Here is an 11,209-nt window from a genome sequence, read left to right on the forward strand (position 1 = left end):
TTCCAACCCAAATCAATGTTGCTCTGGGGGGAAGGGGAGGGAGCCAAGGTCGGAAGAGGGGGAGGTGGAAGATAGCTGGGAGGGTGGATGGACCAGGCTGCCCCCATGTACAAAGAAGCCGAGGGACCAGAGGATGAGATGTGGACTCATTCATGTTCCATAACCTTGTGCAAGTGGGGCTTCTCTGGAGGGCAAGACACCTCCACCTGACTCCTTAAAGAAAGCTGAGTCTTCAGGTGACGTCAGAATGAGGGGTTGCAGGACCTGCAGAGATAGTGGCCTGGAAGCAGGGGAAACGTGTGTTCAGAGGGGAAAAGAGGCTCTTTCAACCCAAAGCACTGTCTCCCCGCGCGGTACCAGGCGAGCACAGAGATTATGAATGGAATCAGACACTGTGGAAGACTCCTGAATACAATGAGCATGGCAGCTCTGGGTGAGTTCAGCCCTGCATGCTGGTAACGCTATGGAAGCCCTGGATGCAAAGAGCTAAGACTCAGAGAAAGCTGTCAAGAACCCCACACTCAGCAGGCAGAGCAGGACTCTGCTGGAGCTGTGGGAGCTGGCGCCCAAGTACCCCAGTCCCCCAGCTCCACCCTCACTGGGGTGCCCCACCCTACCCTGAGTGTGCAAGTCCTCCCAGGGGACCAGTGCAGGGAGGATGGCAGCCCTGGGGCAGAAGGAGCTCCCGTCTTAGCTCCCATGAATGGTCATTGCAAAGGCCTATTCAAAGTAGAATGAAACTTCTCCAGAGGATCGGATGTTTCCCAGGGCAGGCAGTGGCTTGTCCCCTGCCACCAAATAGATAAAATGTCAAGCACTAAGCTGAGGGGAGCCCGTCTTCCTCTCTGCTTTCTGGTGCACACCTCTGGGAGAGGGTGGCCCCCCACTGCCCGATCTGCAGAAGTACAGGCTGCTGGGTGCCCCCTGGGAGCCTCGATCAGCCCTGGCTGTGGGGTGCAGTCCTTTTCTCAGCTATTTGCTGAGCCCTCGCAGCAGGAGAGGGCACGGACCTGGCGCTGCCATGAATTCTCCGTTTGACAAAAATCCCTCCCGTCACGTGACCCATTCAGTCAGCAAAGCATCCCCATATCACCTGGTCCTTACAGAAACTGTGAAGAATCAGCAGCAGACCACACACTTTTATTCCCTGTTTCTACTTATTTTCTTAAATAAATCTTTTGGCCACAGCATGCAATTCCCAGGCCAGGGATTAAATCCAGGCCACAGTGGTGAAAGCACTGAATCCTAACCACTTGACCACCAGGGAACTCCCTTTATTCCCTGTTTTTAATTTCAGTGTGCCTTTCTTTTTTTAACAGATGTATTAAGATCAAATGATGCATCCTGCATTTAAAGTGTGCAAGCGGATGCATTTAGACATGGTTTACTCCTCTGAAACCATCACCATATTCAAGTTAAATCTTCACCCCTGAAAGAATTCCCTTGGCCCCTTGGTAATCCCTTCTCCCTCCCCGCCCCCTTCTCCAGGCAACTACGAATGGGCTTTCTGTGGCTCTAGGTGAGTTTGCAGTTTCTAGAATTTTGTATAGATGGAACTAGTCTCTATGAACCCCTTTTTACCCAGCTTCTTTGGCTCAGCATATTTTCTTATTACAGGTACTTTAAATGGAGTCTTGAGGAAATAGGAGTAGTCAGTGATCAGAAAGCCGCAGAGGCACCGCAAGCCCAGGGCACAATCTGCCATACTGGATTCATCCTTCCCTCTTTCCTTCACTCGCCAGATGTTAAGCGAGCACTGGCTGGATTCACTGCACGTCCACAGAAAACCCTACTCGAACTTGGCACTGCCCACCACTTCCCACACCAACCACCCTGACCCTCAGCCACCCTTTTATCTGTCACATCGAGCTGGGCACTGGGTGATGCAGGTGGGATCATCAGAGGTGAATCTTGTCTCCCAAAACCATGCAGGGCAGAAGGAAAATCTATGACACTGTCTTGTTTAAAAAAAAAAAAAATACCAGTGGCTATTGACTTCTAAAGCTCCAGTTATGTAGGGAAGTTCACAAAAATAGTCTCTATAACTTAATGCTCTTCCCACCAGGCATTTCATATAGGGCTTCTCTCTGACGTCATGTACGAAGATGCTCTTTGACTGGAAAAAGTCTTCCCCTCTCACAGGCTCCGTGTCTGCAATTTCCTCTAGTTATTAGTGTGTGCAGACTGGGGGGCGGGGGGCGGGGGGGCTGCAAAGTGATTTCAAGAAGGATGTTGCCAAAATAAACCAGGAGGTTCCTTCCCAAGCTAAAAATAAACCATTTTTCAGGAGTTCCCGTTGTGGCTCAGCAGTAATGAACCCGACTAGGATCAGCTACTACAAGGGTGTGGCTTAGTGGGGTAAGAATCTTAGTCGTATCCATGAGCATGCAGGTTCAATCCCTGGCCTCGCTCAGTGGGTGGAGGATCCGGGGTTGCTGTGAGCTGTGGTATAGGTCGCAGATGCAGCTCAAATCTGGCATTGCTGTGGCCGTGGCCTGGACCGGCAGCTGTAGGTCCAATTCAACCTCTAGCCTGGGAACTTCCACATGCCACAGGTGTGGCCCTAGAAAGCAAATAAAATAAAAAATGAAAATAATCCACGCGTAAATCTTACCTCAGTGATCAAGAGCCAGGGGTACCCCCTCCGAGTTCCCGCCTGATCCCATCTTCCTCTCCACAGCGCACAGCAGGCAGGGAAGACCGAGGGTCTTCGTGCTGCCTCCCTGCCTCCCCTAGGATGCATGTGTGTGGCTGGAAAGAAACGGAGGTGGCTCTGGTCAATTTCGATAACTCAGATGAACTCCAAGAAGAGCCAGGCTACGCCGCAGGCTTCGACCCCACCACCCCGAAGGGCCGGCCTGGGAGCAGCCCCTTCTCCAACTGGAAGATCCTCATTAATGAAAGCACCAACCACGAGACGGCCTTCTCCAAGCTCCCAGGAGACTGCCTCGACCCCCCAGGGCCCGAGCCGCTGGTCCTGAATGAAGGAAACCAGCGGGTGATCATCAACATCGCGGGGCTGAGGTTTGAGACCCAGCTCAGGACCCTCAGTCAGTTCCCAGAGACCCTCCTGGGAGACCGGGAGAAGAGGATGCAGTTCTTCGACTCCATGAGAAATGAGTATTTCTTTGACAGGAACCGGCCCAGTTTTGATGGAATCCTCTATTATTACCAATCTGGCGGGAAAATCCGGCGCCCGGCCAATGTCCCTATCGACGTCTTTGCGGATGAGATGTCCTTCTATGAACTGGGCAGTGAGGCCATGGACCAGTTCCGGGAGGACGAAGGCTTCCTCAAGGATCCCGAAACACTGCTCCCCTCCAATGACATCCACCGGCAGTTCTGGCTCCTCTTTGAGTACCCCGAGAGCTCCAGCGCCGCCCGTGGGGTGGCCGTGGTCTCCGTGCTGGTCGTGGTCATCTCCATCACCATCTTCTGCCTGGAGACGCTTCCTGAGTTCCGCGAGGACAGGGAGCTGAAGGTGGTGAGAGACCCCAGCCGCAACACCAGCCAGACGGTCCTCTCCCACACCCTGTTCACGGACCCCTTCTTCATGGTGGAGTCCACCTGCATCATGTGGTTCACCTTGGAACTGGTGCTCCGGTTCGTGGTCTGCCCCAGCAAGCCCGACTTCTTCCGGAACATCATGAACATCATCGATATCATCTCCATCATCCCCTACTTTGCCACCCTCGTCACCGAGCTGGTCCAGGAGACAGAGCCGAGCGCCCAGCAGAACATGTCCCTGGCCATCCTGAGGATCATCCGGCTGGTGCGGGTCTTCCGCATCTTCAAGCTCTCCCGCCACTCCAAGGGGCTGCAGATCCTGGGCCAGACGCTGAAGGCTTCCATGCGGGAGCTGGGGCTGCTCATCTTCTTCCTCTTCATCGGCGTCATCCTCTTCTCCAGCGCCGTCTACTTTGCCGAGGTGGATGAGCCAGAGTCCCATTTCTCTAGCATCCCTGATGGCTTCTGGTGGGCCGTGGTCACCATGACCACCGTGGGCTACGGGGACATGTGCCCGACCACCCCGGGGGGGAAAATTGTGGGCACTCTGTGCGCCATCGCAGGGGTCCTCACCATTGCCCTCCCTGTGCCTGTCATCGTCTCCAACTTTAACTACTTCTACCATCGGGAGACTGAGAATGAGGAGAAGCAAATCATCCCGGGAGAGATCGACAAAATCCTCAACAGCGTGGGCTCAAGAAGGGGCAGCACAGACTCTCTCAGTAAGACCAACAGTGGCTGCTCTGCAGAAAAGTCCAGGAAGTGATTTGCCCGGGGCTTCACGGCCCCTGGAGTCTCCTGTGTCTGTCTGTCTTTTTTTGTAAGTCTCTCTGTCTCTCGCTTCCCCCTCCTCCAATCCCTGTCTTCCACTCCCCCTCTTGCTCTCCGTCTTTCCAAAGACCAAAATGCATCATTTGTGACCAACAGGCCATCTTTGACCGGAAGCTGTTTCAATAGATGGATATTTCTGCTGGATACGCCTGCTGTATGTTCCAAGCTTTTACTTCTCAGCGGACTAGAATAGAACTGAATAGAAAGATTCCACTCTCCTTTCCAGTGAGGGGGTAGTTCAGGTCCTAGCCACTCACCTGTGGTCCCCAAGACCAGCAATATCAGCATCTCCTGAAAGCACGGAAATGCAGAATCCAAGCCCACCCACCTCAGACCTACGGAATCAGAATCTGCAGTTTAACAAGATCCCAGGTGATTCATTTTCACATTAAAAATGAAGAAGCACTGGCCCTGGTCTTCCCGAGAGAAAGTACACGAAAAGGCCGGGGACCACTGTGAGCAGCAAGGAAGAGCTTAGAGTTGTTTCACAGCAATGCCGCACCCTTGTGTAGCATTGCGTACATTTTCCAAAGCTCTTTCACCTATGTTATCTCACTGCATCTAAAAACAACCAGTAGAATGGATTCAATTATTATTTCCATGTTGCTGATGAACAAACCAGGGGACCGCGACTTACCTAAGGTCACCCAGGAATAGAGACACAGTCAATGCTGGAACCCAAATCTCCTACCTACTGATCTAGTGCTCTTTTCACCAATGAAGAATGTGTGATGGATTTGGGGGGGGCAAGAGGAGAGGAACTTGGAGGGGTCTGGCTCTCAGAGGATCTAGGCAGCAAATTTCCAGGCAGGTACACATCTCTGTGCAGCCTGGAAGGCAATGCCGACTCCCTTCCTTGGCTCGTGGACAAGCAGAAACATTCCCAGCTGTTTTTCTTTTTTCTCTCTTTTTGTCTTTTTTTTTTTTTTCTTTTTTTGTCTTTTGTCTTTTTAGGGCCACACTCACAGCATATGAAGGTTCCCAGGCTAGAGGTCTAATCGGAGCTGTTGCTGCCGGCCTACGCCAGAGCTACATGGCAGAGCTACATGGCTACGTAGCAACCAGCACCACAGCTCATGGCAACACCGGATCCTTAACCCACCAAGTGAGGCCAGGGATCGAACCTGCAACTTCATGGTTCCTAGTCAGATTCATTTCCACTGCACCACGACGGGAACTCCCCAGATGTTTTTCATTTGGCTCATCTCCACGAATTTGAGCAGACTGGGGATCCTGAGTGTGGGAAGTATATACACCATGGCCTTGGAGAGCTGGTCCAGGAAAATGCACAGGTCCACTTGTCTTGGGGTTCAGCTCCCAACAAGTCATCAGGAGTTCAGCAGTAGCCTGTAGGCAGCTGGGGTGGGAGCATCAGGGCCCCAAGTCATATGTGCAGAGGCCAGGCCCCCCAAGGAGGACGGGTGTTGCAGGAACCAAGGAACTGCCCTCGAAGCAGGGCCCCAAGTCATATGTGCTGGTCCAGGCTTTCGGGCTGGAGTCAGGGAGCAGGGCTGCCGAAGCAAGCCCCGCCCCCCTTCCCCCCTCCCCCTACATGTCACTGCTGCCCATAGAGCTGGTATCACAGTTCCTGTGTGCCAGCACTGAGTCATCTATTTCTTCCCCAGCAACCCAGGGAGACGGGCTATGGGAGCCTCTCTCACCATCTGTCCACCCAGCCTCCTGTCTACAATGAGATCTACAGCGGAACACTCAGGGTAACTCCCTGACCAAGGGGAAGGAGCGAGGCAGGGCAGACAGGAGCCGGCTGCCCAGGGGGTCAAGTGAGAAACACAGAAGGAATGATATTCCCACTGTGGTCAAGGAGGAAAGGACGGGTCAGCAGCCGCGTGCAGAGAAGCCTGCCTTAGGGAGGGCAGAGCAAGCCCTCATTGGGTGAGTTAATATCTACTGAGCTCCTACTGTGAGGCAGACAGTAGGCCACTGAATAAGGACACGGAAAGAACAAAACGGTCCCTTTAAATGTTCACAGGAAAAATATGCAAATAATGTAGAAAAACAACAAAAACATTTTCAGAGGGTGCAACAATTGGCAGAAGGCTTCCAAATCTTGTGTTTTCTTTCCTACCACATCATGCTGGCTGTCTTTGCAAAGAACTGTGCAAGTCAGACCTAACAGTTGTGTCTAGTCATCATCCTCTTTTAAAAGTGCTTTATAGAAGTTCCCTTTGTGGCACAGCAGAAATGAATCTGACTAGGAATCATGAGGTTGAGGGTTTGATCCCTGGCCTCGATCAGTGGGTTAAGGATCTGGCATTGCTGGGAGCTGTAGTGTAGGTCACAAACATAGCATGGATCCCGAATTGCTGTGGCTGTGGGGTAGGCCAGCAGCTGTAGCTCTGATTCGACCCCTAGCCTGGGAACCTCCATATGCCGCAGGTGTGGCCCTAAAAAGACTAAAAAATTAAAGTGTTTTATAAACCATGAAGGGTTTCAAAAACTTAAAGATTTTTGAGTAGAAAGCTCTCTAGACGTGGAATCAAAGGACCTGGCTGAGGTTTTACTAAATGTATGATTTTGGCTTCAATGAGACTCAGTTTCCTTATGTGGAAAATGGAGCTTAAAAATGCCTGCCTTGGTGTTCCCATCATGGCTCAGTGGTTAATGAATCCGACTAGGAACAATGAGGTTGCAGGTTTGATCCCTGGCCTCACTCAGTGGGTTAAGGATCCCGTGTTGCCGGGAGCTGTTGTATAGGTCACAAATGCAACTTGGATCCTGTGTTGCTGTGGTTGTGACATAGGCCGGCAGCAACCGCTTCAATTAGACCCCTAGCCTGGGAACCTCCATATGCCATGGGTGTGGCCCTAGAAAAGCAAAAAAAAAAAAAAAAAAGATGCCTGCCTTGCAGCAAACAGGGCAGTGTTCGCCCCACACCACCACCACCTCAGGGAGCAGTCCCAGGGCCCTCCCAGCCACCCGCTCTCACCCCAACTGGCCAGCAGAGCTCCTCAGGACTTCCTCAAGCTGCCACAATGGCTGCTTAGGACCTGCCCTTTGTTCAAGACAAGTCCTTTTGTGACGTCCTACTTCTCGCATTCTTATACTTGCACTCAACCTCTTTGAGTTTACTTCCAAATCTAAAAAATAGACAGAGCTACACTTGCCTCACCAGGCTGTTGGGAGGAATCAATGATGGAGTATTATTAAAAGTAATTTATGTGTAAAAAAAATTTTAAAGAATGTACGGCTATAAAGCACTGCCCAAATAAAAGGAATTATTACTCGAAAAGCTGTCATTTTGGACCAATTAACGGTGCCCAAGGACGTATAGAACTGGCCTTTACAATCCAAGTCAGATCATGGCCTGGTTTCAAAGACAGAGGCTGACTTCAAAGACAGAGTAAAAATAGAATGAATGGACAGGGAGCAGGGGAAGTGGTAGGAGTGAGGCTAACATCACCTTTAATAAACAACTGTCCCCTTCTGGACGCCTTACACGTGTTGTTTCATTTCCTCCAAAAGGTAGGTGTTATTTCCATTTTACAGATAAGGAAACTGGAGCTTCAGAAAGTTAAGTAACCTCTCTTTCTGGCACCCTTGGGGGGATCATCAGAGGCACCCCAAGTACAGGGAGCACAGTATCAGGCTGATCAGACTCAGATGGTCCTCTAATTGTCTTGTCCACCTGCTTTCTTGCCCAAAGACCCAACCCCTAGGTCTCGCACATTCAGTCACTTCCACCCACGTGCACACCAAAGGTGACAGTACCATCGCATGAGCCAGCATCATTCTCTGTGGTTTGGGGATGTCAGAGAAGCTGAGGTTGGTGCCATCCCTTGTCACAGCAGCCTCTCTGGGTCCACACCCAAGCAGAGGCCACGCAGAAGAGCTCAGCCACTCATCGGGGAAGGAAGGCTCTGCAGGCCTTCTGGGACAATCTCCCGGGCACAGACCTGCCCACGCAGTGCGACCCAAGACGCTCATCCACAGGCTCCCTGGGCTGCTCTCCCAGCCCCGCCAGCCACGCATCCCCTGCTGGCCCTGCCCAGCCCTCGCTCTGCTCGGGAAGCGGTCCCTTCCCCATGACTTGCTCGGTGCTCCCTGAGGGGGCACAAACTGGTGCAGGAAAGCATTGGGCAGAATGCTTCCAGGTACAGGTGGCAGAAACCCAACTCAAACGGAACCAACAGAGATTTAATCTGCTCACGTGACTGAGAAATGCGGGACATCTGATGGTGGGTTGGCGGGGCCTGGAGTCTCACAGGCCACCTTCGGAGTTCTTGTCACTCTGTCCATTGCCCTTGCCTGCTGCCTCTGCCGGACAAGCAGGCTGTCTCCATGGGCAGGGAGCACGGCAGTCTTCAGGTCCCAGCCTTATCACCATCTAACCAAAAATACATAAATACACATAATCACATTTGTAGCTAATTGCTGTCACTCATTCCTCAGATGTTAGAGTCCAAGGTAGGGATTTGTGGAGTTCTCTAGAGGCGCTGCAGGTTGAAGATCTGGCATTGTCACTGCAGGGGCTCCGGTCATTGCTGCGGCACGGGTTCAGTCCCTGAGCCAGGAACTTCCATATGCCACAGGCGTGGCAAAAAAAAAAAAGTAGGGATTGCTGTCTATTTAGTCCACTGCTATATTCCCAGAGCCTGTCACAGCACAGAGCAGGTGTTGAATAAATACGATTTGAATTAATGAATTGTCCCTTCAAGCTCTCGCTCCTTAATTAGCCTAAAGAGACCAAGCTAAGCCACTCTAGGTCTGGTAAGATTTTGTTCTCCCCCACTCCCCTCTCCCCCAAAACCTAGACCTACAGGCTGAAGCCAGATATTCATACTGCAGAGTAGGGTGGCAGGTGACCCTTGAAGGCCTTATGAATATCCCGGAGCCCTGCCGGCAGCCAGGAAGGGGCCCAGGGGAGGCCAACTTGGGGGAAATTTTCCTGCCCCCTCCCCCTGGGGCTGTTGGAACTGGGGGACGGGACAGAGGATGACAAAAACAGCCAGGGCCCCCCTCCCTCTCTGAAAGCCCCACTCCGAAGGTCTCCCAGAAGGCCCGGTCTCAGACCCTTGGCCATCTTTCCAGTGGAACAACTGAGCTTGCAAAACATCGCTCTTCTCAAGCATCTCGGGGGTCCGGCCTCCCCGGTCAGGGTCAGTTTAGCTGCTCCCCCTCACGCCTGGCTCTGCAGCCCTCGCCCACCGCAGCAGGCCCTCCTCCGGCAGCGTCCCGCCCTGGCCCCCTCCGCAGCAGCTACTGCTCGGGAAGAAGTGCGCCCCCTACAGGTGCCGAGGCGCGCGGCAGCCCTCGCCCCGACTCTACACCCCCTACCCCCTCGTGGGTCCTGGGATGAAAAGGACAGAGTCTCCCAAGGCGCCCCTGCTCAGAAGCTGATTCCAGCCCCCCCCAAAAAAAATAAAATGCATTCACCCCGCCACGGGGAGCACGCCAAAGGCCCTTTGAAGTGCGAGGAAGAAAGCCACCCGGTCTCCCCAGAGACCACTGAGTCCGCACATCCTAGAGACAGAAGGTTTGCCCTCAAACGCAGGGATGAAAAGAAACTGGGGGTGGCGGGGAGCCGGGGAGGCGGGTTGGGGGGTGGGGAGGAAGATCAGACAAATGTTCGTTGTTGCATCTCAGGGGAAGCGGAGGTAAGAAGCTGCCTGCGAAATGTCACCGGATAATGAATGCTGCTTCACCCGGGCGCTGAGGTGTCAGTCAGATGCACGCGGAGGGATGACAGCCGTCCCACTTAGGGACTCTGGTAGGGCCTCGGCTCTGCTAGCGCCCTCCTTCCCACCCGATCCTTGCTCTATTGTTCACAGAAATATAAATATACCAGGAAAAAAATCAATATGACGGGATCATAAATAATGCAAAGCGCCCAAGGTTATCGTGAGAATTAAATAAGGTGATATATGGAATTCCTTATCAAAAGGTCAAACATGCTCTGCAAAGTAGGAAGAAGTGAATGAAGCCTAAGATAAAAACTCACCTGCAGGTTGTAAACCTTTCAAGGGCCCTGATTCTGTCTTTTGAGTGTTGTCATCCCAGAGCAGTGTTTGGTGCATAATAGATGCTCAACAAATCAGGGGAGGACGAGAAAGAAAGGGACAATCCAAGGCCCCGGAAGGGCAAACTCGGAGGCCCTGGCTCCCCCTCCACCCGCCCCCAGGGATAATACTCGTGGCCCATATTTCTGGAAAGTTTGGGGTGGGGCAACTTCTTGACACAGAATTTTCTGTGCAGGGCCGGAATTCTCTGTTTTTTTCTGAGGTTCCACGCCTGCAGAGGGCAGGTGCCTTGTCTCCTCCAGCATTCTCTCCATCCCTGCTGGGGGCCAGATGCTGGAAAAGCCCCCGGGTTACAGACTGGGAGGGTCTATGCCCTCGGCAGGGGGGGGGGTTTGGCCTTCTCAGAGGGGGCAGAAACCCATAACCCATGCCCTCTCTGAGGTTCGGTCTGAGGCCTGTGCCTCCCGGTAAAACCTCAATTTCCTGAGCTCTTGCTGTGAGTTCACAGTAAGTCCCTCTGCCCACTCCCTGGCTCCTCAGATTCCAGGGGAGCTGGCCCTGGGGTGAGCGCAGCCACTGGCCGGTCCTGGGACAGACCCCAAAGAATGGTCTCCCCCCCACTCCATCCCGGACCTTCTGCTCCTTGAAGAACCCCCACCCTTCAGCATGAACTGGGAATGAACCTGAAGCCCCAGATGGCAGTCCTGCCAGTGTTGACACGAAGTCCAGTCCAGGAGAATTCTCTCGCCAGAGAGCAAAGGGAGAGCCGTGCTCCCTTTGGGTCCTGAAGGGTCAGGCACCAAGACGCCTCCCTTTGTGGGGAGCGGGGGACAGGGTTTGGCACTTGCTGAGCAGGACTCGCCTGGCCTTGTCTGAGAGACAGTGGGGACCTC

At 53.0% G+C, this 11,209-nt stretch overlaps 1 protein-coding gene across 1 annotated transcript; it reads left to right on the top strand.

The window, feature by feature from the left end:
* Positions 2,738-4,413, top strand: KCNA10 (potassium voltage-gated channel subfamily A member 10). The gene has a single exon (XM_003125855.2). It carries the CDS (start codon positions 2,738-2,740, stop codon positions 4,271-4,273), a length of 1,536 nt encoding a protein of 511 aa, XP_003125903.2. The 3' UTR covers positions 4,274-4,413.

This window comes from Sus scrofa, chromosome 4 (assembly GCF_000003025.6).
Source record: "Sus scrofa isolate TJ Tabasco breed Duroc chromosome 4, Sscrofa11.1, whole genome shotgun sequence".
Lineage (NCBI taxonomy): Eukaryota > Metazoa > Chordata > Mammalia > Artiodactyla > Suidae > Sus > Sus scrofa.